This window comes from Penicillium concentricum (genome assembly GCF_028827145.1).
Source record: "Penicillium concentricum strain IBT 3081 chromosome Unknown utg000001l_segment0_segment0, whole genome shotgun sequence".
Taxonomy (NCBI): domain Eukaryota; kingdom Fungi; phylum Ascomycota; class Eurotiomycetes; order Eurotiales; family Aspergillaceae; genus Penicillium; species Penicillium concentricum.
The window spans coordinates 6679943-6705667 of NW_026622754.1; the positions used below are offsets into that span (position 1 = coordinate 6679943).

Below are 25725 nucleotides of genomic sequence, written 5' to 3' on the forward strand. Positions count from 1 at the left end.
GGCTATAATATTATATAATATCGTTTTATTTGTGCGGCCCCCAATTCTTAAAGGGGTCAATGTACTATGTGGCGTTGCCTAGATCCAGGGGAGGCCATAATCTATTCAATACGTGTCAAAAGCGCTTGGACTACAACATATATTGATGTACTCTCCCTATTCTGTACAGAGCATCAAGGATATGTATCGTTCAAATATTGGTTGATAGATATTTCGAATACTTGAAGCAGTAATCTGATCCCCCTCAAATATCTATCAAAAGAGTACACAGTTCATTTAGCTATACAATTATTCCGTACCCCTTGAGCTTCCATCATCAAGGGGGAGAAAAGGGGTTTAATTTAGTACACTCTACGGAGTATGTAGATCAATGTTCTCTCAGGAAACAAGATCTGAACAAGTATAAAACAAAATCTATCACAAATTACTGGTTGATTGGCCCTACATAGGAAGTAATTCAGGCATTGGAATATGTTATTTCATTTTCCATGGATGGATGAATGAGGTTCATGCTACATACATAAGCTAATATATGACATCCCTAGAGACAATATCAAGATGCTGATCAAAGAAATAGAAATTTGAAAGGACCATTAGACATGGCTGTACAGATGCCATGTTATATTTACCCAACCTACACTAACGCAGCAACCAAGAGCATACCCAATTGAGCACAGAAGCTGCTAAAGTCTGCAGCATGTACTTCTGTGCCTGCTTAACATGAGAGTAGGCCGCGACGCACAACAATACCACCAAAGACACATGACCAAAGTAAAAAATCTTCCTGCGTTCTTGAATGGTGCCCTGAACAAGCCAACTCTGGAGTCCCTTCTGGGAAGCAGGCCGCACGAAGAGAACGAGCAGCACGGCCGAGAATATCGCGGCCATCCCACATTGAACATCCAAATCTTGGACTCGCTTGAAGAGCAATATACCAAATTCAGGATGACTGGATTGCACGAAGAACAGTGTATACAGCGCGGCATGAGCCAGCAGGAGAGAGACAACCACCCGACCAAAGAGACGGTGGTACGGTGTCAACGCTCGCTGAGGGATACCGGTAAGAACAGACAGCACAGATGAGGCTGCCGGTTGAGAGATGTTTGCCGGAGACATCAGAACCTGCAGTGGCAGTTGGGACAGGCCAACCTGGCCCAAAGCTTTGGTCAAATGGAGGTAGTCTAGCATGTTAGCTGGTTCCTCAAAGCTACCGGGAGATGAAGACATACCATCACCACTGTTCCATATCGAAAGGCCTAAAAGCCATAATAGCCACAGCCCGCAGACAAGATACCGTCGGGGGTTTCCAGAAACCGGGCCATCCCGCTTAACGGTTGATCTTGTAGCAAAGCGAAAAATCCGAATGGCGACGATGACAATAATAACTGACCATTGTGCGTAATAGCCTCGAAGATCAAGCAGCTCCCTGCGATGCAGCTTGTCGCTTTCGGAGAGAGAAATAAAATGGTACGGCCACGACATGGCGATTGAAGAATAATATAGTGAGGGTTTCTGTAGAATCCCAACCCAATTGACAAGCACGTTAGATGCAGCGCGAGTTAAAAAAACATGCTTAGACTGTTATTGGGTTCACACTCTTTTTGATATACTGAAATAAGCAGTCTAACCGTGGCTTGTGCCCTATATGCCCCCGGCTCCGGAGGCCCCGTGGCTTTTTGCTGACAAATGAATCGCAAATGCCGGGTACTATGAATATCGTAGACACATTACGTGGGTTTACATGCAAAGTCTTCAGTTGCGCATTTGCTTTTGACTACCTACCCTGGCTAAACGTTATGTAAAACCTCTACATTAAAAACGCCTGAAAGAAAAGGACGCTTGGCTATTTTCTAACCTGACAGGATGACTTGTTGGGTATTCGCCGAACAGGTACATAGTTTAAGGAGAGGTCTGCATCTCATCCTGATTGCCACCGGCAGTCGTAGCAAAATAGCGGACATCCACATCGTCATCCTCCTGCAACTTCTCCAGACTAGGCACAACCCTTGATTGAATCAACTCCAGGCTCTGGGGTGATGGCGTGACAGGCACTTCAGACTTCTCCACCTGAACCAAGGTCTTATCGGCCGGCAGGCGACGCAGTGTGGCGATGAGAACGGCGTAGGACTTGGCGACGTTGAAACGAATGTTGGGGATTTCATCCGTCACCAGGCGTTCCAGGATAGGGAGGAGAGAGTTCTCAATGATTTCGAGGTTGACAACGGGAGTGAGAGTCTGATAATTAGTATTGATCGGTGTAGAAAGAGGGGAAACTTACAGAAACGGCAAAGCACGTGGTCATGCGGTAAAGATAGTTAGGGTGTTGACCCATGGCCATCACCTTGGGAATGATAGAAGCTTTTGACCACTCCACGCCAAATACTTCTGTCAGTTTCTTCAAGTTCTCAGTGGCAGCCTCTCGGATGGAGAAGACGGTGTCTCCAAGCCAGCCCATACAAAGATCGCTCAGCTGTTCGTCAAAGAACTCGACTCCAAGTTGACTGGCAAGGAGTGGAATATATTCAATGATAGCGAGGCGAACACGCCATTGCTTATCCTCAGCCAGTTGAACAATGGCTGGAAGAAGAGACTGGGAGAGAAGCTGGATACCAATGACTGTAAAAGGTTAGGAGAGATAAATGAATATAGATCAACGACCGCTTACCTTTGTTGACTTGCTCGAGCTTCGAGATGATATGCAGACGGACGTCGGGGAATTCATCCTTCAGCATCTGGAGGAACATGGGGAGCAGGTGGGCAATAGTCCTGGACGGTCAGTACAGGTTACGGCTAGCAGATACGCAAGATACTTACTCCTCCTTGCCCAGGATAGGCGCGAGCCCGCTGATCTGAGTACCGAGAGAAGCCCGGACGTGCTGAGATGGGTCAGAGACAAGGTCTTCAACGCTGGTCATGATCTCATTGAGGAGAGTGTCGCGATCGATCAAAGTGCAGAAGCCTGATTGTGTCAGTTAGACGTCAACTATACACCATTGGGGGTATCATACCAGGAATTTGGCCAGCAATCGCAGTGCGAACCTCGGCCTCTGTATCTTTGAGGAGCTTGACAAAGGCAGGCACCATGTCGCGGGTGACAACCTCTTCGTGAACAGCTTTGGCAATCTGCATACATTAGTGTCGCCCAACAATTTGAAATTCAGCAGGCAATGTACCTTTTCATATCGATCGGCAACCATGTATCGGACCCTCCAGCTCTTATCCTCAAACAGATTTCGCAGCGATGTCAACAAAACACCGTGGCTGGGTTGCTGTTCTTTGGGAATTTCCTCTGCAATGGCAATAAGAATGTCGACTGTAAGCAGACGGACGCTGTCCTGATCATCGCTTGCCAAGTATTGGAAGAGGGGAATTATTTCATCGATGACGACCTGGCTTTGCATTTCTTTGACAAACTTGGCCAGATTGTTGGCGGCCTGTCGCCGCACCATCGGGGTTTCATCGTGTACCAAAGCTCCAAAATGCTGTCGGAGACTCTGTTGCAACGCCGGAGTGGCCTTCTTGTATGGTGTGGAGTAAAGACCAGTCGCAGAAACCTTCGAGGTGAACCAGTCTGCCTTTGACAAGCGGAGGACTAGCGGGACAAAATGCTCCTCAACTTGGCTCTCCGAGAGCTGCTCGCATACCTTGTTGAGAGATTCAACGGCCTGGAACGTCAGCATGTGCCTCGGAAACTTTCAGCTGGTGTAGTACCTTCTCCCGCACCAAAGGCTCTTCGATAGCCGCCAAATTCTCCAGCGGGGAGAGCAACACGTGCCCGTATTCCGGACCCCCAACATATTCTGTAAAATTGCCCAGCTCTTCACTCAGCGCAGTCAGAACTTCGTCTTCGTCCTCGACGGAATCTATCACTGTTAGACGGGGGTGCTAGGCGATTGAAGGCTGGACAAACCATCAAGAAATGGGATGAGCTCCTCCCGGGTTCGGTCGGGCCCAAGTGCAAGCGCGATCGTGGATAGACGGTGAATGGCATTGAGTCTGAGAAGGACATCGTCGTGCTAAAGAAATGTGAGCTCAATATTGTCTGCATGACCGGAGGGAGATATACCTTCAGCTCGTCAATGAGCACGGCGATGGGGTAAAGCTCATCGTTCTCGTTCTGGCCCTCCATTGTGAATTTGAATATGTATTAAGGAGGTGCGACGAGTCCCGGTCCTGAGAGGGAAGAGGGTGGTGTTGGACCTGACAGCGATTCGGTAGAGGAGGTGTAGGAGGCAATGAGATGGCTGATAAGGATTAGTTCCGACTTCGCGAGATGGCAAGGGGAATGGATGGTGGTAGAGTGAGGGTGGGGTTTTGGGCCGCATGAACACCTTCAGCAGAAGCGTACCTCGACAATTGAAGAGAAACTTGATCAACAGAAAATTAATAGATTTGATACAAGTTCGTAAAGAGAACAGAAAAGTGCCCCCTTCGATGATGCAGCAACCGGAGCAGGGCAGTCGAGCTTTGAGTGTTTACAAGTGTAAATTACATACTGGCGGTGTGCACATGAATCTTTGAATATGGAGGGGAATTACCTTACCAATACAATTGTCACAAAAGAGGGGGATCTGTGGCGGTGGTGGCTTGCGGGCAGAATTTCCACCAGCACAAGAGTCATCCAAGACTTTGTGCACCGATCACTACTTCCTGAATTTCCGTACGGGCTTTTCCTATATTCTGTCGGAGTCGCCTACTTGGGTTTCACTCTGGTTTATCGGACATTTCGCTGATTGACACCAGAATTCGCAACCCCCACCATGCCTACCATCTCGGTCGACAAGGCCGCTCTTTTCAAAGAGTTGGGCCGAGAGTACGTCTCCGAATTTTGTCATTGAATTGTACTGACCTTGCTGCAGGTATACTACGGAGGAGTTTGATGAGTTGTGTTTCGAATTTGGTGGGTTGGCTAGGAAATCTTTGCGGGGCATGACTGACTCTGAATAGGAATTGAGCTTGACGAAGATGTACATCCTCCGAAACCCGATTATAACCAATGCTGATCTTTTCAGACCACAAACTCGGACCGCCCTATCGTCGATGGAAAGCAAGAAGCCCCGCAACTCAAGATCGAGATCCCCGCCAACCGGTACGCGTGATATCTGAACAGAAGAAATGAAGAACTCAGACTAAGAAGATATTAGATATGACTTGCTGTGCTTCGAGGGCATTGCGCTCATGCTGAACATCTTCCTGGGCCGGAATCCCCTGCCCGAGTACAAGTTGACTCAGCCGGCACAGATGGAGCAGATTATTGTCAAGGAAGATGTCAGTACTTCAACACTTACTTGCTTAGGTCGAGGGGCTCCGCTGACCAAAATAGACCACGAAAATTAGACCCTACGTGGCTGGTGCAATTCTACGGAATATCAAGTTTGACCAGGCTCGTTATGAGTCCTTCATTGCCCTCCAAGACAAGCTCCACCAGAACTTGGCCCGGCAACGAACTCTGGTATCAATCGGTACCCACGATTTGGATACTGTGAAGGGTCCCTTCACTTATGAGGCTCTTCCTCCCAAGGATATCAAGTTCACCCCATTGAACCAGACTCAGGAGATGGATGGCGAGGAATTGATGAACTTCTACGAGAAGCACCAACAGTTGGGCAAGTACCTGCACATCATTCGTGATTCTCCAGTCTATCCCGTCATTTACGACTCCAACCGGACTGTCTGCTCTCTGCCACCTATTATCAACGGTGATCACTCCAAGATCAGCCCGAACACCACCAATGTTTTGATTGAGATCACAGCGCTCGATAAGACAAAGCTGGACATTGTGAACAAGATGATGGTCACCATGTTCTCCCAATATACCTTGGAGCCGTTCACCATCGAGCCTGTCCAGATTGTGTCTGAGCACAACAACGAGACTCGTGTCACCCCCGACCTCGCTCCCCGCACTGCTGAGGCTGAAGTCTCGTACATCAACCAGTGCTGTGGCTTGAGCCTCAGCCCCACTGAGATCTGTACTCTTCTCACAAAGATGGCCTTCCGCGCCAAGCCTTCGACCACTTCTTCAGACATCATCAACGTCGAAATTCCCCCCACCCGTGCCGATGTTCTCCACCAGTGTGATATCATGGAGGATGTGGCCATTGCCTACGGCTTCAACTCGCTTCCCCGTGCATTCCCCGACATGTCCGGAACAGTCGCTCAACCTCTCCCCATCAACAAGCTTTCTGACATTGTTCGTGTGGAGACTGCTATGGCCGGTTGGTCAGAGGTGTTGCCGTTGATTCTGTGCTCGCATGATGAGAACTTTGGTTGGTTGAACCGCAAGGATGACGGAAACACCGCCGTCAAGCTGGCCAATCCCAAGACCCTTGAGTTCCAGGTCGTCCGCACCAGCCTCCTCCCAGGTCTGCTCAAGACCATCCGTGAGAACAAGCACCACTCTGTTCCCATGAAGATCTTCGAGGTTAGCGATGTTGCATTCAAGGACCTGGCTCTGGAGCGCAAGAGCCGCAACGAGAGACACTACGCTGCTGCCTTTTACGGTAAGACTAGTGGATTCGAGATTGTCCACGGTCTTCTTGATCGTATCATGGCCATGCTTAAGACCAACTTCCTCGCCGAGGGCGAGACTCCCACGGGCGACTCCCAGTACTTTATCAAGGAACTAGACGGTGTGTACCCCCTCGAACCCGACTAAACGATTTGCTAACAGTGTAGATCCCACCTACTTCCCCGGCCATGCTGCTTCCATCCACCTCCGTATTGGCGGCAAGGAACAGGTCATTGGTTCCTTCGGTATTCTGCACCCTACTGTGCTGGAGAAGTACGAGTTGAAGTACCCAGTCAGCACTCTGGAGCTGAATGTTGAGGCTTTCATGTAGAGCAAACAGGCCAACAGATGAGTGGCTGTCCTTCTGATTAGAGTTATGACCAAAAGCAAAAAAAAGTACATATATCTAAGAAGATCCTAGTAAATGACATATCAGAAAGGGGCTTGCCTTTGCCGATCACCCTGCAGAATGTCTCCAAATATGGAGTATGTACAATTTGACCGAAAAGAATATGTAATTGATCGTAAAAGTACAAATGGGGGTATCTGAAACGAACAGTCTGAGCTACCAAAAGAGAGTTTCCAAGCCTTATGGGCGTAGCTCCGGGAGAGGTAGGTAATGTACAGGTGAAAATCCCCATGATGTAGCGCTAATGATAAAGGGTATCGACAAGACTACTTCTGTCCATCGTCGAGCCGCTGACCGCGGAACGAATAATAGTTGGTTTGCTTGATGTGTCTGGCCTTGCCAGTTCGTTCATCATAAATCCCAAATCCATGGACTGCGGCATTGGGTGGTGTGTAAACTGATCGATTAGCCTTGGCTCTATTCACTTTCGCGAAAGATAACATACGATGGAGTGAGATGGCAAAGTTGTTCTGGTCTGGATTGGATATCCGATGCAGACCAAGCTTGTCAGACATGTAAGTGACCTGGTTTTCGCCGTAGGTTGTCTGCTTAGTGAGCTGTGGTGGTGAAATTTGGCCATTCTCGATCTGCTCTTGGTCGGGCCATGAGTACAGATCTTCTTGCAGTTTGCCTTTCAGGACCTATTCCAAATAAGCTTCCATCTATCTGTCAAGTCAGAGAGGATGTACCTTCATCACGCAGTGTGCGTTGGCATGGTCATGAATTGTACTCCCTTTCCCAGGGCTCCATACAAGAATCAGCTGGACGAGTCAGTCAAGTAATCGTTGATGGGTGACAATTGCCTTACCAGATTACTCTTGCCATTTCCCTCATCAATCAGATTCCTTGTGTATGTCCTACTCGCATCTCCCAGCGCGTATGAAGCCCATTCATCCGAATTCGAGATATATTTCTCCATCAATAGTTGTATCTCCATGGGATCGACATCGCTAGAATCGAGACCCGAGCTTGGACCTAGCACAGAACTAAGATCCTCCACAAGCTTCTCAAAGCCAGGTTTCTTGGGTGTCGATTCAGACCCGTCGAGGAATGGCATGATGAATGAGCGTTGTACTGGGCACGTTTGGGATGGAGTGTATGTATGTAACGGGGAGGAAGGGGTATCGGAAGTTGACCGAATGGCGAAATCGAGGGTGTATCCACCACAACGGAAATGTAAACTAGGATAGGAGATCGCACAATGCGTGTATTTTCTTATGAGGTTGAAGACCCAAGTATAGTAATTCAATGTTCACGAGTATGTAGTCGCCCGTTGCCGTGCAATTTGGCTACGATAGCGATAAGAAATGATGCCTCAGGCGGAAAATGACATAATTGCCCTCGTCGCCTTAGGCGCACACCCCGCCCTGACTAAAAACTGCGGTGCCACAATTCAAAGATTGTCGCCGCAAGTTGCAGTTTCTCCTTCAAAAGTTGTCGCTCAACTCGCTGGTTCTTAGCGAGGGACATATATTAAGTCCCATTATACCAGCGATTTTCAATCGTTCTTTCTATTGATTTTTTGATTGCTTGGTCAAACCGCCAAAATGTCGACCACTATTGAAAAGGTGAGTGCGGTCAAGATTTTTGAGCAATAGCACCAAATAAATTACTAACAATGCTTCTGTACAGATCAAGGAGGTCGAGTCCGAGATGGCTCGAACCCAAAAAAACAAGAACACCTCGTATCATTTGGGTACGCGCACACCGACGACTTTTACCGATGACGTCTTCTAACAACATGCAGGACAACTGAAGGCGAAGCTTGCTAAGCTCAAGCGTGAACTTCTGACCCCAACTGGAGGCGGTGGTGGTGGAGGATGTGAGTATTCCAGACCCGAACATTCTACGAGGTGCTAACTTGAGATTAGCTGGTTTCGATGTTGCGCGTACTGGTGTGGCCAGTGTGTAAGTGACCCGAGAAGATTGCGATGGCATATGCTTACAATTGCAGTGGCTTCATTGGTTTCCCGTCCGTCGGCAAGAGTACACTGATGAATAAATTGACTGGCCAACATTCAGAAGGTTAGATAGGACCTCCTTGACAAACGATTTCTCTAACACCCTCTAGCCGCGGCCTACGAGTTCACAACCCTCACGACTGTCCCCGGTCAAGTGATGTACAATGGTGCCAAGATTCAGATTCTCGATCTTCCGGGTATTATTGAAGGTGCCAAAGACGGCAAAGGTCGTGGTCGACAGGTTATTGCGGTGGCCAAGACCTGCAACCTCATTTTCATCGTCCTTGACGTGAACAAGCCTTTGGTTGACAAGCGAGTCATCGAGAACGAATTGGAGGGCTTTGGCATTCGCATCAATAAGAAGCCTCCCAACATTGTATTCAAGAAGAAGGACAAGGGTGGTATCGCCATCACGAGCACTCAGCCATTGACTCACATCGATAACGAAGTAAGATCGATTTCCCACATGGTCTTGGATGAAGTACTAACAGATACCAGGAAATCAAAGCTGTAATGAGCGAGTATAAGATTTCGTCCGCTGATATCTCCATCCGATGTGATGCCACCATTGACGACCTGATTGATGTCTTGGAAGCCAAGAGCCGCAGCTACATCCCCGTCATTTATGCGCTGAACAAGATCGATGCCATTTCCATCCAAGAGTTGGATTTGCTGTACCGGATTCCAGACGCCTGCCCAATTAGCTCGGAGCACGGATGGAACGTCGACGAGTTGATGGAGATGATGTGGGAGAAGCTCAAGTTGCGCCGAATCTACACTAAACCCAAGGGCAGAGCGCCCGACTATTCGGCACCTGTCGTGCTGCGTTCCTACGCATGCACAGTCGAAAATTTCGTAAGCATTGCCCTCTTCTTTCTAAAAAAAGATTATACTAACGACACAGTGTGACGCTATTCACCGCACAATCAAGGACGATTTCAAGCACGCCATTGTGTATGGTCGCTCAGTGAAGCACCAGCCGCAGCGAGTCGGTCTTTCGCACGAGCTTGGTGATGAAGATATCGGTAAGTCTACCCAAAAAACGAAACATGAATTTCAAAGCTGACCAGCTACAGTGTCGATCGTCAAGCGGTAAAGGATATATGCCAACTCCTTGACCCTCATAGCCCGAAGCGGCGAGATGATCCAAGCGCTGGGGTGGTCTGTGCCAGCCTGTCTTTGCGCCTCCGCGATCTGACAGGTTTCTGGGACATCCGTAAGACGCCACCGGATCCGAGCGTGGTTGGATAGACTCGTTCACGGCAACATAATTAGGGGGAGGATGTCTTGAGTCTACCTTTTGACATTCAAAATCAGCAGTCATGCACAGCACTGCTGATCTTTGGTGCATCTCAAGGTATAGCTTGATTCGATGAACTCGAGTTAGGCTTCAAGAGTTACACAAGCCCAGGGGTACGCACGAGGCGAAAAGCCATGGGTCTTTCTGATATTCTTGGCACCTTTAGTTTGTGGCCCTTGAACCAGTCCATATTGTTATGATTACCCTTTTTTTTTTTGATGATTGAGGTTATTTGTCCATCAGCGTCCGCAAAAGTTCAGATCTCTATGGCATTCTCGTATTGTCTCAGAAATAAAAGCCATTATACACGGTCTCGTTCCCTATGATTTCAATCTGAAAAAGGCAATTTGTGGCTTTTTTCCATATAAGAAAGATCTATCATGTCAGACCAATCAGACCCCCTGGTCAATTCGTATTACTTCAGTGAAAATTAATGCAGCATCATGCGACGCGCTCTGTCCATACGGATTAGTATAGTCCCTATGTACAGATCCGAGGACGCCTGCATGGACAATTTATTTCGATGACATTCCGATTGGCATGTTCCCCTTGCCATTACTTCCCGTCCTGCACAGCATCCTTGCCAGTCATTCTAATGTTTATAAGATTTTCGCCGGTGGCTTAATTTTTTTGTTCGCATTGCTTTTTGTCCCCCATTTTTACTTTTGAGGCTGACGAGTCAGACCACAAAAGGTCTAGGCCTCTCTATGTTTGCGCCGATCACGGCACCTTCTAGCTGTCAGCTCGAAATCTCCGGGAGAAAACGAACTCGATAGCTTCGACGGAAGAGCCGGAAAGGTAATTATGGTGTGCATACTCCGTACTCCATATTCCGGTGCAGAGAAGGGCCGCGACTCAACGCATTGACCTACTGCTAATAGCTTAACGGTGATCATGACGGGGTCGCTTCGAAAGCCACGGCTTTTGGGTAGCCATTTCATGGTTAATAAACCCGGCATTACTAGTCTAGCTTCCGATAGGCTTAAGGGGGGATATTATGACTATGACTAGAGAATGATAGGGGAGAGATCAAAATGGATCTGTCAACTGACTAGCACCTTTTTCCTAGCTTTTTAATCTCTTCTGGCCTGCAACTACTTACCGAAATTTGAGAGGAAATGGAAAAAAAAAAAAGTACACAGATCTGCACATGCACAGGATTGACATGCAAAGCAAAATATTTCAACCAACCAGAAAAAAGCAAAAAGTGAGGCAAGGTACTGGAGATTTGAAGAAAACAAGCGGTGAATGAGAATTGCGAACGTTTATCTGATCAATTCTCATCCACTCGGTACAGATGGTATACTTTGTAGGGAGTACATTATTTACCCAATAGGGGAGTTTCTTCCTCTACCATGAACCTCTGCGGAGACAATTCTAGGTGGAGAATCTCCCGCAAATCGTCGATTTAGTGAAAATGAGAAAGGGGGCTGTTCACGATCTGGTCCGTTCTCAGATGGAAGATCGGCGTACGGAGGGTACGGAGTAAAAGGTATATTGATTTCTTGTATACTTCATCAGGTGACTGTGATGGCACCGATCGCCCGCATACCTTTAACGTACGTTGTACATTTTCCTCTCGTGGAGGATCGGTCATCCCCGTCGCATTGCATTGCATGAGCCATGCTCTTCCCCGGAGTAAGCATTTTTGTGTTTTTTTCTCTCGAGGTACGGGAGCACTATGGTTAGGAGTATTTGTCCATTCATTTTTAACTCTATTAATTCAGCATAATTCAACTTTCCGGAGATACCTCGGACAGAATTAAAATTATAAGTCAATTGGTACCTGAGTAACACCCTTACAGTTGTGTACCCTAACAGGAAATTTCTCCCTAGCCAAGATCAGTCCAAATTGAAAGAAGCAAATATATTTTGATCTTGACCGGGTCTAGACTTGTTCCTGCTCCTTCGAAGTGAAAAGCAAGGCTCCAATGGCGTCAGTCCAGAATCTACCCCGATTTTTTCCTTCTAAACACTTAGCGAGTTAATTTAAAACTGTGCTAAAATTAAAATCTTTTAAATTTCGTCACACATTTCTTTTTTTTCTCCCTGTGATTTAACTGGCGGAAAAGGAAAATAATACAGCAACAAGCATAATGATTGGTACTGCGACTAAATCAGTAAACATACGAATCATACGAATTCCAAGCGCCTTTCCTGCAGTCTAGGTGTTGGGGATGATTTGTCAGATCTAATACCTTTGTTTGTTTTTTTTTTGTTTTTTTGCTTTTTACGTCTTTATATTCCTGGCTTTCGAGAACGAAATCCTTTAATCAAGCAGGCGGGTTTTACACTCGGCTCCCTCGTGGGTTCGAACAAGCGGGGTGTTGGATATTTGGGTAGTATTCAACTAGACCGTGTCTAAAAGAGACCCGTTCTATATATTCTATGTACAATCTGGGGATAGGCCCTACTTTGGTCATACTTTGGCCCTACTTTGATACCCTCCTATCTCATTCCTTATTCTATGTTCTATACATAGTTTTAACTAGTTATATCCTCATCTCTTCCAATTGAACATTTGTTTGAAGGTTCCCGGGCCGGAGGGGACCGTAGTGGGTCGTAGTGGAGAAAGACGAGGGCTGAGCTTCCAAGGTTTAGCGTTCAAAATTATCCCCCTCTTTCCAGATGCCTTTTTATGACTTATGATAGGATAACTGTCCAACTGTTCGGCCCTTGTATTCGCTCGTATCAAGCGCAGGGCAATGGAGACGGTAGATTCGTCCATCCAAAGATCGTCCTTGCTGCTCCTCATTTGCTGGTTTTTAGCCGTGTCATCTCTGGATGTCTGCGGTATGAACTTCTATTAGGATATCTGGTAATGGTTCCTACTCTGTTCAATCTATTTCGTAGGGATTTGCTTTCTCTTCTCTCCTGATTTGTGTTCAGATAACTTCTCTCGGACCCGGTTTCTTCACCTCCACAAGCACCGTGCGAGATACACCCTATGGGAACCGGAATTCGGATATTGAGACTTTGATTCAACGGTTTGCTTTTTGGTCTAAATAACCATATCTCCAATGAAGGCTCTTTCCCACGGGAGGTTGATAGTCTGTCTGCCGCTATCCTCTTCCCGGTCCAGCCTGATCGCCGTCTTCGCCTGTGCATGGGTGTTATGCGGGCTTTAGGTTCAGCGGTTTATCGATCCGCTACCCGGCTCTAAACAAATCAACTAAGAACCTGGGCTACGCTTTGAACGAACTTCCTTCTTCTCTCGCATGATCAACCCTGATTTGACCCTGATTTGACCCTCATTTGACCCTGATTTTTAGGGACTATCAGCCTCGTCAAAGCAAGGTGACCATCCCCGTCAAGGACTATACATCTCATCAAACATTGGTCAAAGGTTCGAAAACACTGAACGGTCACGCTGCCATTTCCCAACCCCCTAGGTTACTTACATTGGACGCTATGTTGGGATCTATATTGCACAGGTTATATTGCCAGTATACAACATACTCGTACCAGTCTACCATCCTGGAAGGTCATACGGGAGAGAAAAAAAAGAAAACCAAAAATTCCCCAAAAATTCCCCAACCAGAATATATACCGCGTTAGCCCTGAGAACGAAGTTTTCCATACCTTTACACTGTAATACGCAAAACGAATTGGGCCTGACGAGATGCAACCCCTGCCGCAATATATCGCGCATTCAACCAACCAAACGTCGTTCCCCCCTCTATTTACAGGGATCATTTTGAATTTTTCAAATTAAAATTGATATATTATTCTTATAATTCTTTTTTAAAATAAAAATTTCGGTTTTTTATGGATTTTTCACTTCGGATGGACTTTTTCACTGTATTAACCAATCATCAATCAGGTCGGCTGGATAACTCCTCGGGGGAAGGTTATCATGGATTTCTCCGGACAGTGGTCTTTCTCGTGCCAGTTGCAATCGAGATTCATAGTCGTTCTGTCAAATCCACGCGATACTGATCGTCCTACTGATTTTCCTTTTAACCCCATTGCCTTACCCGCATGCTCTTCTCTACCTTCTTGCATATTGTATACTTTATACCTTCTACTTTGCACTAGTTTATAGAGCTACCCTCTCGGGACATTACTCTCTGGGTAATTTTATACAGGCCTACAGAAGCAGTGGAACATGCAGCAGCTTTTATTGTCTTATTAGATTGTTTCATTGTTCCCTGGGGTTTCATTTTGTCTCTCTTTCTTTGATTTCCTCTCGAATCGAGCCTATCACGACAAAACCCCCACCAAAGAAAAAAAGCCCTACCTCCATTGTTTGTGAGATCCATTGTCCATGGAGGAGCCCGCCATGGAGACGGAGACTCATCATGTCCCGGAGAGTGAATACCCACATTCGCCATGGGTGGAAATAGGCACATTTACTTCTCCCCAGCACTCGCCTCCCATGCCAGAATATAGTGGGTTTGACTACGGTCAATCGCAGCTTATGGCTGTGGACTCGTATGGCATGTCAATACCGCCACCCTATGCCACTATGCCACTACCCATGCCTTCGCATTCTTGGCCCAGCATGCTCACAACACACTCTCCGTTTGCTGCGACTGGGCTAGCTATTTCCACCCCGACCTCCGTATCGCCTTCGACTCCCATGCCTCCAGTGCGAAAGACCTCGACTGGAGGATCTACACCGCGCAGGACACTTACCGACGATGATCGCCGACAAATGTGTATATACCATGAGGAAAACAAGACTGCTAAGCAGACTGACATTGGAGGTAAGCACTATCTCTTTCTCTGTGTTGAAGGGACTAGGCTGACTTCATATACAGCGTTGTTTGGAGTTGAGAGAAGGTATCATTTGCAACCTCGTTTTAGTCCATTCAATCTCTAACATGTAATAGCACTGTTTCCAAAGTCCTTCGCCAGAAGGAAAAGTACCTAAACCCCGAAGATGGGAGTCGATCTCCCATCAAGCGGGCCAAGGGCAGAGTCCCCGATATTGAGAAAGCTCTATCCAACTGGGCAAGAAACTACCAGCGCCAAGGATATCCCCTGAGCGACGAAATGATCAAAGAGAAGGCACTCTTCTTCGCCAGCACCTGCGGCTGCCCCGAAGGCAAGGAAAAGGTCTGTACTACGGCCTGGCTGGAAAAATTCAAGAACAAGAACAATCTTCTCGGCGCAAAGGTGCGCAGAGGATCTACCGAAATTCGCAGCGGATCAAACAGCCCAACCCACCTCAATACAGACTTTGGATCTGCTCTTCAAAGCCCCAGCGGACCCTCGCCCACATCTCCAGTTGATGGCTTCGGATCCCCATTGTCTCCCACAAGCCAAGAAGGATTCAAACGGGACATGGCCGAACTACCTGATCTGACAGGGGGTTACCAGCACGGGTATTCCAAGAGCACAACTTCGATCGACACTTCGGCGGGTATGGTCAGCCCAACATCCACTCTAGTCTCTGACAGCCCTTTCACACCAACGAGCCAATCCCGTCTCCCAACTGCCAACAGCAACCATAACAGACCACGCAGCCAGACCTTCCCGCTCGTCCCCATCGATCCAACACTCCTATCCGCCGACGAAATGACGGACCCACATCGCCAAAAGCGCGAACTCCAGCAATCTCTTTCGGTCTCCATCTTGCAATCACCAGTGGAAATGGACGACCCAAAGCCAGCCATGTGTCCGATCCATCAGACAAACGTCATCAAGCGTAATCGAAGCAACCCGGAAATCAAGACCAAGTCCATGCCGCCGCCTTCAAAGTCTACTACCATCTCGCCAATCAGCTCTCCGGGATCACCGACGCAGGACGAGGCTCGTCGCGCCCTGGAACTCGTCATCAACTACTTCGATCATCAGCCGGCCGGCCTCGCCGCACAGGAGTACATGACTATCGGAAAGCTAATGGAGAGACTTGAGCTTGCTAAGAGCCAGGCAGGGTTTCTGTTGGGTGGCTTGCCACGCATTGATGAACATGAGGATATTCCCATCCAGCGTGTGACGAAGAAGAGGAGCATCCACAATTTGGGATGAGTCTTGAGCAACTCAATTGCATTTTGCATATCTTCCCTTCCCTTTTTCTTTTGCATTTATTCCCCCCCCTTTTTTGCATTGCTTGTTTATTTGCCCTTGAAGCTCCTCCCCCTTCCCCTTCCCCAACATTATCTGCTTTTACCGTGATTCGTGATTCCCCATTCTCTTCTTCCTTTCCTTCATTCGGTGGTCTATTTGCTATTCTGCTCTTTTTTTTTTTGGTAACACCTGTACGAACCTTTCTTTATATCCATTTACTATCTCTCCAGCCAGCAATGGCAACGAGATATAAAACCTGGGCAACCAAACAAAAAAACATACACATATCCAGAGGGCGACCTCTACTTTTCTTTGGAACTCTTGGGGTTACGGATTTGGGAATAGGCGCACACGCCCTGGGATTCCCGGTCTGGACAAGTTGGATGCATATGGAATAATGGGCACATGGCAATATGTGATGGTATATGGAATTGGGATCATCGGCCTTGGACTTAGGAGTTTTGCCGCTTGCTTTCTTCTTCGGGTTTTTTTGCTTTTTTTTTGCTTTTTTTTTCTCGCTGTTGGTTTGCTATATCCCTCACCCCCCTTGTACTGCATCTCTTTTTCTTACACTCCTTTCATATTAATTTTTCCCTTGATTTTTTAAAAACTGGGCTGCTCACGCGGAAAGAACATAATTTTCATTGGGTTCACCTATATATGAACCATATCAGATTAGTTTTGCCTATTATTATACCCCGATATCTTTCAACAATCTACCTTTTTAAGTTTGGAACTTATGCTGGTCATAAGTAAGGGCATATCTCATTAATTAATTCTGGTGATAATAAAAAAAAAGCCGGCGCAAACGATATGTCTATACAAATGCAGGTGGCACTGACGCCACCCCACGATCCTCCAGTAAATCTTCCACACTGCGCTCAGTCATTTCAGGGAGTACCTTGGCCAGCACTGTCTCGATAATACTCCAGACTAGATGTTTATTGCAGTATTCATCTGCAAAGAGGTCTAGAAAATCATGTTCGATTATATCCAGGAGATGCAGGTCCTCGCAATCAATCCCCGCAGATAGATTATCGTCTGTGCGCAGCCGCTCAGCAGCAAGGTGACCAGACGTAACTGGACAGGGGTCCGAAGGCGAAGGCGAATGCGATGGCGCCAGGTTTGCCTTCTCCTCCTGGAAAGCTCCATGGTGCGCGCCGGGGGAAGGTAGGGAGGTGACGAGAGAGGGCGAACTGTTGGAGCTGCAGGTACCATCACTGCTGTAGGGTGGAGGCGCTGACGGGGGAACACCAAGAAAAGTTCGTGCGACGGAGCGCGGGATCACGGCCAGGAGACTAGCTGCACATCGTCGCTTGATAGCGGCGATCTCCGTCCTAGAGGGACTGTTCCGTTTTACCGGTTCGGCCGACTGATTTAACTCTGGAGTTGGGACATCGGCTGCGACGGCAGAAAATGGGCCTGAGGTGGCTGTTGAGGGGCCAGTGTTGCCACTGTTGCTGCTGTTCCCCGGATTATTAGTTTTACTAATGATATCAGTCGTATCAGAGCCCTGGACTCCTTCCGTAATAGGAGTATTAGGTGAGGCTGGCGCGAGGGCTTTCTGACTGGACGTCGGGGTCTGCACAGACTGCAGAGCCGAGGCCGGAGCTTCAATATGCCCGGCCGCTATTTGAGATATTGGACGGGTATTGGCCGGGAACAAGGCGGTCCTTGTCGCAAGAAGAAGGTTGGGCAACAAAGTGGGGGTCAGCACGTACTCCTCAATGGTTTCCCGGAGGAATCTGTGGGAGTTAGCAAAAAGGTCTCAAATCATGACGTCGGAGCAATTGGGCAAAGAAAATAAATAGAAAATAATAAAAGAGTGAAGCGATAATCTCGACTGTGGAGCTCCGGGACGTTGTGCCTTTTTTTTTCGCGCATAAACGAAATTAAAAAAGTCCAAGCATATAAGGATTGACCGTATATAGAGGCGGAGCAAGATCTTAGGAGCTTGGGCCACAGGGGAATATCAAGAGAAAAAAACATCTCCCCTCTTCAGGTAACATCCCGTACCTGGGGCTTCATGCACGAACCTCGGTCAGATTACGAATTCCAATCCTTCCCGGCAGGAATTTCGCTCATTGGACCGAAATCAGTAATTCAATCTTGGCTGGTTTTCTTTTTTTCTCCCTTTTTAAGCCAAAAGAGGTATGGCCTTCACTTCCACCGATGGGATGATCGGCAGTATCTTTTTTTCCCTCTTTTGCTCGTGCACGAGATTTAGCACCCTTTTTGCCAAGGAGAGTTCGATCGCCCAGATATTCTCATCTCTTGTTTTTTTTTTTTTCTTTTCGTGTAAATCAAATCTTTGAAAGTTGACACATGTTGGAATCTTTAGATTCGCAGAGTGGAGCGGTACGGAAAGGGCCGGGCCCCGGCGCTATCACTCCAAAGCAGAGACGGGGGCATCCGCGGGCAGACACGGTCATCCCTGTTCGAAGGTCGCTCGGACCAGTTTGAGGGCAACCAATCTCATGCAAGAACAGAGACGGTAATGACCGTACAGTATGAAGACATCGTAAGATGACCGTAATCTCCCCGGGTATTGCAGCCTTCCAAGAGGTTACAGGTCAAGTGACCGACGCGGCATGCGAGCAACCTTGGAAGACGCTTCATGTCCCACCCTAACTCGCACAAGTGACACTTGACCCCGTAGATCGTAATTCGGAGATCGTGCCATTGCTCCACAGTATTGATTATCCAAGGCCTGAGCCCTTGAGAAGGAGGGGGCATTGAGGTTGCAGAGAAGGAGATAAAAGAAAAATAGAGCAAAAACTCACCTATCTAAGACTCCATCCGTGGCACCGACCCTGCCTGGGCCTGCCAAAATAAGGTGTTGGAATAGGGCGAGCAACCCGCTCAACCATGGCATTCTCCATGGGATTCCCAATATCTGCGAAACCACGGAATACATCCGGTAGTCGAGAACCGGGCGTCTACTTGTGCCATCTGACTCCATCTCATCTCCTTTATGGTTGATGGGTAAGGCAAGTGAAACACCGACACCGTGCGAAGAGGGGCCTGGGCTCGATGCGACACGAAATAAACCCATTGCAATGAAACGCAAGACGACGTAACCAAGATAAATATTCTGCAGAAGGTTCCATATCCAAGTGGCCGAGAATGACGCCGATGGGGTTGGCAGCTCATCCTCGGTTGAAAGCAGGCCAAATTTTTCTAATCGGTTGATTTGAGAGCCCGGGGCGGATTTTGTCTTTGTCTCATCTTGGGTTTGACGGCGTCCCACTTGAGCGGCGAGTTTGCCTATAGTTTCCCAAATGAACCATCCTTCGCATGCCCTGCCACTGACTTGGTTTCCAAGTATCAGATCTGCTATAACATCAACCACCAGAGCTCGAAGACTGCTGTTTTCGAGGTCTTCCGTAGGAAGAAGAACTGCTAGGATGCCGTTGGCGAGTAGTCGTCGATAGACTGCTTCATTCTCGCTCTGCTCGGCGATCGTGACTGGATCCCCTAGATCAGGTACTGGGGAAAGACCAGGGTGTGGATTTAGCTCATGATAGAGCGCACGGTACGACGTCGGTAGGCCAGAGAGGTGTGACTGTTGCCTGGCCTGTCTGTACGCTGGATCATATAGTCAGCAATGTTGCCCCTCTCCGCGGAACCATGGATTCCGGCAAGAAGAACTTTAGAATGGTCAAGTCTCACAGAGTACATGTGCTTCCACCAGGCCAGGGATCTCATCCAGGGCTAATTGTGCAACGTCGATTTGGCGCAGCCTCTGCTCGAGTGCACGAGTGCAATGCGCGATTACTTGTAAAACTTCATTCACAAGAGCCTGATCAGGTGTAATCTTCGAGTACCACGAGTAAACAAAATCTTTTATTATGATGGCGAGAAGGGCATAGAGTTGACGATCGACGTCATTGGAGCTCGTGAGGGGAGGTAACAGCTCTTCCGGAGGCTGTGGGGAAGATGCTCCATGGTTGCTTGTTTGGGGGCACAGGACGCGTCGGATCAGGGCAGTGGTGGCCTTGTCGCTTAAATAGTCTGGGTCATCCTTTCCAGGGTCTCTTTGTGTACGGAGTCGAGAGGAAGGACGCGAAGGAGGTTGAAGCGTCGTCGCGGAAGGCAGCGCGGTGGATCTGGAGCTGGAGGTTGTCGGCCCAGCCTTGAGATGAGATATCGGCTGAAGACCGGGGCGGAGCGGATCATTCATTTCATCTCATAGAGCTTTGAAGTTGGTTCAATATCTCTCAAGGGAGCGTTCTCTGCTAACAGCAGGACGAATCAACCTTGGAAGCGTTAATGATTTGTACCTGGCCCAATTTGGATTATAGGGCTTAGGGCTAGAAGATAGGCCTTATCGCGCTCCATTGATGCGGGGATCTGTTAAGATGGCCAACTGTACTTAAGTGCCTAAGTGGCCCCTTGACTCTCAATTGTATTTATTTGCTTAAAACATCATGTTAGACCAAGTTAACCAAGATAGACCTATCCCCTTATGGTTGGACTGCGATCCTGGTCAGTCCACCATGTTCCTCTCGCCTTCGTATTACTGACTGCTTTTAGGCCATGATGTAAGTCTCTTGAAAGGCACACATGTACTCTAGAGAGACATTTGTTGATACGATATAGGATGTCTTTGCGATTCTGATCGCTGCTCATCATCCATCTTTGGAGCTACTCGGAATCAGTACTATCCATGGAAATGCATCGTTAGAGAAGACGACGGCCAATGCCGGCAGCGTTCTGGAGGCGATCGGCAAGCCTGACATTCCTGTTTATCCCGGCAGCAATAAGCCATTCTCACGGCCTGCTCTTCATGCACCCGATATTCACGGTAAGGAATCCTCGCAATACGAGCGAAATGTTTCAATAACACTTTCTAGGCGAATCTGGTCTTGATGGGACCGACCTTCTTCCCAAGGCCACTAGGCCACCTATCACCGATAAGAATGCCATTTTGGCCATGAGAGATGCTCTTCTTGCACAGCCCAAGGGTACTCCCTGGGTAGTTGCAACGGGTACTTTGACTAACGTCGCATTGTTGTTTGCAACATTCCCCGAGGTGGTTGAACACATCCAAGGGCTGAACATTATGGGTGGTGCCATCGGTGAAGGATTCACCGATGCTCCCATGAGCAGACTCGCAGGCGAGAAGTCTAGGATTGGAAATGTGACCCCGTGGGCTGAGTTCAACATCTATGTACGTTTTCCAATCTTTCATCCCGCTCTGGCTCGTCTAATCACGATGATATAGTGTGACCCGGAGTCTTCAGAGTCAATCTTCAGCAACCCGATTCTTGCATCCAAGACAACTATGATCGGTTTAGATCTTACACATCAGGTCCTGGCCTCACAGGCCATTCAAACACGTATCTTGCATGGCTCGATCCACTCGACCGAGGAGCCCACTATCCTTCGGCAGATATTGCATGCACTACTCACTTTCTTCGCTACCACATATGAGAAAGCTTTTGGATTGACCACTGGGCCTCCACTGCATGATCCCATTGCCGTGGCCGTGATCTTGTCGACACTGAATCCAGCTTTTGCCAAAACGCACCCCGATCAAGCTCTTGCTTTTGATGACAAAGGCGGCGAGCGTTTTGCTGTGAGTATTGTCACGGATGGACAGCACGGGAAAGATGCATCCACAACAGGTCAACTGGGGCGCTCGATCGCTACTCCTGTTGAGGGTCCAGGCGTTGCTATTCCCAGGGGCGTTGATCTAGATGCTTTCTGGAACATAATCCTACAATGTGTCCAGCTAGCCGATGATTGCAACGCTGCACGCAAGGCCTGATTTGTGATGTCGTTGGATGATCTGTGAACCTTGAAAGAGTTTTGGTTAATTTAGACTGTGGCTTTGATATTTAACATACAGCTACATTGATTAGAAGGATACCTTGGAGGTCAGATATGAATCATAGAACAAGATTTACGGCATTTCCAAATAGTTCCAAGTTGTACTTCCTAGAAAGAATTCCCTTTGTACTTGGTATCGCATTGTTGATAAATGGCTTTATTCAACAATGCAACACACAACTCGTGCAAACGCTCACGTATACTGAAATATGGACTTCAAATTCATAGGGCATTCAAGGTACCTTCAACAGCCTGATCCTCAATGGTGCTTAAGAGTCTTAAATCCAATCGGCTAACTCTGAGAAGGGCTCCTACTCACGAGCTGAGAAAGGGGCTAACAACCAGAATCCCATATAGAGATTCGAGTTCTACTCGCTTGGAATTTGCTAAGCTCGATATAAGCTTCATAGTTGTTCTTTCTATGGCTTTTTTATGGCTTTTTTATGGCTTTGGTAGATCGCTTTTTAGATGCAGTCAGCATCTTGTAATGTTTTGCAGGGGCTCCACGTTCTGTTTCAGGGATATATATGCATAGAATAATTAAGAATAATTAAGAAATTCAGGTGGAATCTTGAAGTTGGAAATCCAGCCCGGCTGAAAGGAAGAACGTCATATGTTGCGGGTCTCTCCACATGAACCCAACATGCTATTTGCATCTTTTTCCCCAGACTTATTTTGTGTTTGTTACATATTTTGGTTTCTTAGCCTTGCATGGACGTCGATCCCGCACACTCCTAAACGGTGCATTCCGATCAGAATGCCGCCTCCTAACGTAAGTTTCATCACAATCCATCTATAATATGTGAATTAATGTCTTTTAGAACGGCACGCCACTCTCTCCGACGGCACCTGACCCTCCGCGCCGATCGATTCCCACTCCTGTGGAGACCGATAACGCCCACGATGACAACGTGAATTTCCTACGATCGCGACCAGCTCTCTTCAATCCGTTACTACCCTCCTTGAGCCGACAGCGTCGCCGTCGTTATCCGACTAATCCGCCACCGCAAAACGAGGATCGCATGGAGGTGGATGATCCCACCAACCCGCGCACGTCCGTTGAACTCAACCGTCGCATCCCGATTGTCCGCCGCCAGGAGAGATCAACCGATATGCCGAATTACGAGGGACGAATGCCCAACTCACGATCGTTGTATGGATGGGCGCCCGGGTCAGATGATGAGGATGGTTTTGTGCGCGAAGAGTCAGAAGATGATCAGATGCAGCCCTTCCTCCATTCCATCTCAAGTCGTGATACACTCCCCGCGCGACCTCCGCGAACTGAGGTCCCGGGCCCCGCGCAACTGATACCCCATGAGTATGAGACGTTACCAGGTAGCAACCGGGCTCGGACATCGGTCTCCGCAGTGGCGGCGTTGTTACAATCCGCAAGACGTCAGCCTCGGCTTGCTCGAAGTCGCACACTGGAGAACTACATCATTGATCGCTATTCAGATACCACACCAGAGGAGGACGCCGAAAATACGATCGCAGTCGCATCTCGGGGATACCGCTATCGTCCTTCGTCGCGCGGGGACTCACATCATACCAACCTTACCCACAATGACCTACGCGCTCGTGCCACCGCTCATCGCCAACTACACTCAGATACCTATCTGACCAATCTACTGGGGGAAACCATACACTATCTCGATCGCATTCGGTATTCAGACTCCCTTGAAGAGAGTATGCTTGCCGTGGCGGACAGTCGGCTACCCATATCGATGGATAACAAGGCTTGGAGAGATACAGATTTCATTCTATACACCCCCAACATTGCACCACCTGCAGCGTGCTCATGGCTTCGATCTGGAATGGCCTTTTCGGGCTGTCAACGAGCTGCCAGCGCTGGGTGTTCAGTATTGTCGCAACGCGTTACTAGTCCGCATGCTCCCAGTGAGCCTGTCATTGTAAATGGAAGTGATACCACCCGAGTCAGCGTTTCTACCACAAGTGGCCGCCGATATTTAGCTAATAATAGCCGCGACGAAAATTGGCCTGTCAAAGTCACGATACACCAGATCAACCAGGACGACATGACTTTATCTGGCACCATGGAGGCCTACAACATCCCTGATAAGACCTCGCCCACCCACGATGCACACATTGTGACTTTCTTGGAGGGTGAGATCATCGATTTCAACAATCACACGCTTGAGACGAAGAACTTCAAAGCAGATGCAGACATCGATAGCACATACTGGCGTGAACTGCAACCATTTAAGGATTTGTCAGATGCCGAGATGGCCCAGAACCTTGTGAGTCGGAAGTGGATTACTGAGGAATTATCCAAGGGGTGGATCTTGATGAGATGGAAGGGTAAGTAGCGGAAGATCATATATCCTTCTACCATACATGTTCTTTTTGCTAACATGCCCTAGAACGATGCTTCATCACCCCAACCGATGCTCGTCAAGGTCTTACAATTTCCGGATTTTACTACATTTCTCTTCGCCGCGAGGACGGACACATCGAAGGCCTATACTATGACCCAGGAAGCTCGCCATATCAGCAACTCTCTCTAAATCCAGAAGTATCGAAAATGGTCCGCCCTTCTTACGCCTTCCGCTGAGAGGAAACATTATGTGCATATCCTTTTCTTCTTATCTTTGTTTTGGCCCAGAATAATCTTCTGGCCCCCTCTATCTGAACCTTTGGTGTCTCTGATTTGGCGTTCGGAACAACGTCAGATGGCATCTGACACGGCCCTTTGCATAGCTCGGTGGTGTTCTTCTTGTTTGGTTCGTTTGATTTTTTTTGCATTTTATTGTGAATAGGTCTGTGGCCATCAAAATGCTGCAATCGTTCTGCCATTTCCTGAAATCTCGACTATGTCATATTATACCTGTTTGGTCTCATATGTTTTTGTATCTATGGACAAAAATGTTTTCTTTGGCTGCCATGGACCCCAGAAATGAGGAAATTCCACTTATCCCACGAGCCGCCGCAAATATCCCCATGTTCCCACATTATTCATGTGTTATCTTGATATATATCAGATCAAAACTAACTTCCGATCTCACTGAGACGGCAATTGAGGTAATCTAGGATCTCGGAAGTGTTTGGCCATGTCCAAACCCTTGGAAGCCCCCAAACTTGACCAATCATCTCTCAATGAATCTGCTGAAATAGCAAATTGACATCACCGTGAGAAACGTGATCAGGGGTTTCCTATTTAGCTCACCTGCCTTGACAAGATTGCTCGCTGCATGAAGTACGAGTAAATTTCTTGACCCCACGCACAGCGAAGGGGGGCTGGGGGTAAATTGTAGATCATGATCGCCTAGCATAGGTCTAATGGCTGGTTGAGAGGGAGTTCCGAAACCCAACCTTGGAGACTGCAGCAATGTTACTCCATTGCTCTAACTGTGGCTTTTTGGATGAAGCCGATCATCCAATGGCGTTTCCATGTCCACTGCATACATTTGAGCTGCAAGGCTGGGGCTGAATCGAAAAGCTACCAGTTGATGTCACAAATGCAGTCTTAGTGAGACCCACAACCCAGTAATATGCAATGATATATGCATGTAGGTCCTGGACAGACGAGTCACATAGGCTAGATACAACATATGTATAAAAATTCTTGTATTTCGGTCAAAACTTGGGCAATTTTAATGCAAGGACTCACCTCAGCCGCATTTTCCTGTTGGGTAATGGTGTTGCGATGGATATGATACAATACCTCGCGAACTCCCGG

General features: G+C 47.9%; 9 protein-coding genes across 9 annotated transcripts; 5 read left to right on the forward strand and 4 right to left on the reverse strand.

Moving 5' to 3' along the window:
- Positions 1-639: 639 nt before the first annotated feature.
- Positions 640-1482, reverse strand: N7517_002570 (ferric reductase-like transmembrane domain-containing protein; the record flags this gene model as incomplete). Its single annotated transcript, XM_056720300.1, has 1 exon — positions 640-1482. The coding sequence occupies one exon, from the start codon at positions 1480-1482 to the stop codon at positions 640-642; it is 843 nt and encodes a 280-aa protein (XP_056584435.1).
- Positions 1483-1899: 417 nt separating this feature from the next.
- On the reverse strand, positions 1900-4129 carry N7517_002571 (protein phosphatase 2A structural subunit TPD3; the record flags this gene model as incomplete). The annotated part of the gene is made up of 9 exons (XM_056720301.1): positions 1900-2235; positions 2279-2616; positions 2666-2766; positions 2815-2959; positions 3009-3123; positions 3174-3665; positions 3712-3863; positions 3911-4016; positions 4067-4129. The coding sequence occupies 9 exons, from the start codon at positions 4127-4129 to the stop codon at positions 1900-1902; spliced, it is 1848 nt and encodes a 615-aa protein (XP_056584436.1).
- Positions 4130-4760: 631 nt separating this feature from the next.
- Positions 4761-6839, forward strand: N7517_002572 (phenylalanine--tRNA ligase subunit beta; the record flags this gene model as incomplete). Its single annotated transcript, XM_056720302.1, has 7 exons — positions 4761-4813; positions 4860-4900; positions 4948-4967; positions 5013-5089; positions 5145-5268; positions 5324-6629; positions 6676-6839. The coding sequence occupies 7 exons, from the start codon at positions 4761-4763 to the stop codon at positions 6837-6839; spliced, it is 1785 nt and encodes a 594-aa protein (XP_056584437.1).
- Positions 6840-7183: 344 nt separating this feature from the next.
- N7517_002573 (putative cysteine dioxygenase Cdo1) lies at positions 7184-7974 on the reverse strand (the record flags this gene model as incomplete). Its single annotated transcript, XM_056720303.1, has 4 exons — positions 7184-7314; positions 7363-7558; positions 7607-7678; positions 7726-7974. The coding sequence occupies 4 exons, from the start codon at positions 7972-7974 to the stop codon at positions 7184-7186; spliced, it is 648 nt and encodes a 215-aa protein (XP_056584438.1).
- Positions 7975-8464: 490 nt separating this feature from the next.
- On the forward strand, positions 8465-9974 carry N7517_002574 (GTP-binding protein RBG1; the record flags this gene model as incomplete). Its single annotated transcript, XM_056720304.1, has 9 exons — positions 8465-8485; positions 8550-8613; positions 8665-8739; positions 8789-8825; positions 8872-8942; positions 8989-9326; positions 9377-9733; positions 9783-9903; positions 9955-9974. The coding sequence occupies 9 exons, from the start codon at positions 8465-8467 to the stop codon at positions 9972-9974; spliced, it is 1104 nt and encodes a 367-aa protein (XP_056584439.1).
- Positions 9975-14445: 4471 nt separating this feature from the next.
- Positions 14446-16154, forward strand: N7517_002575 (uncharacterized protein; the record flags this gene model as incomplete). Its single annotated transcript, XM_056720305.1, has 3 exons — positions 14446-14887; positions 14942-14963; positions 15014-16154. 3 exons carry the CDS (start codon positions 14446-14448, stop codon positions 16152-16154), a joined length of 1605 nt encoding a protein of 534 aa, XP_056584440.1.
- Positions 16155-17010: 856 nt separating this feature from the next.
- Positions 17011-20376, reverse strand: N7517_002576 (PXA domain-containing protein; the record flags this gene model as incomplete). Its single annotated transcript, XM_056720306.1, has 3 exons — positions 17011-17938; positions 18977-19781; positions 19866-20376. 3 exons carry the CDS (start codon positions 20374-20376, stop codon positions 17011-17013), a joined length of 2244 nt encoding a protein of 747 aa, XP_056584441.1.
- A 247-nt stretch (positions 20377-20623) lies between these two features.
- N7517_002577 (uridine-cytidine N-ribohydrolase) lies at positions 20624-21966 on the forward strand (the record flags this gene model as incomplete). Its single annotated transcript, XM_056720307.1, has 5 exons — positions 20624-20681; positions 20730-20737; positions 20796-21000; positions 21050-21366; positions 21421-21966. The coding sequence occupies 5 exons, from the start codon at positions 20624-20626 to the stop codon at positions 21964-21966; spliced, it is 1134 nt and encodes a 377-aa protein (XP_056584442.1).
- Positions 21967-22785: 819 nt separating this feature from the next.
- On the forward strand, positions 22786-24600 carry N7517_002578 (GID4/VID24 family protein; the record flags this gene model as incomplete). Its single annotated transcript, XM_056720308.1, has 3 exons — positions 22786-22800; positions 22850-24347; positions 24410-24600. The coding sequence occupies 3 exons, from the start codon at positions 22786-22788 to the stop codon at positions 24598-24600; spliced, it is 1704 nt and encodes a 567-aa protein (XP_056584443.1).
- Positions 24601-25725: the final 1125 nt, after the last annotated feature.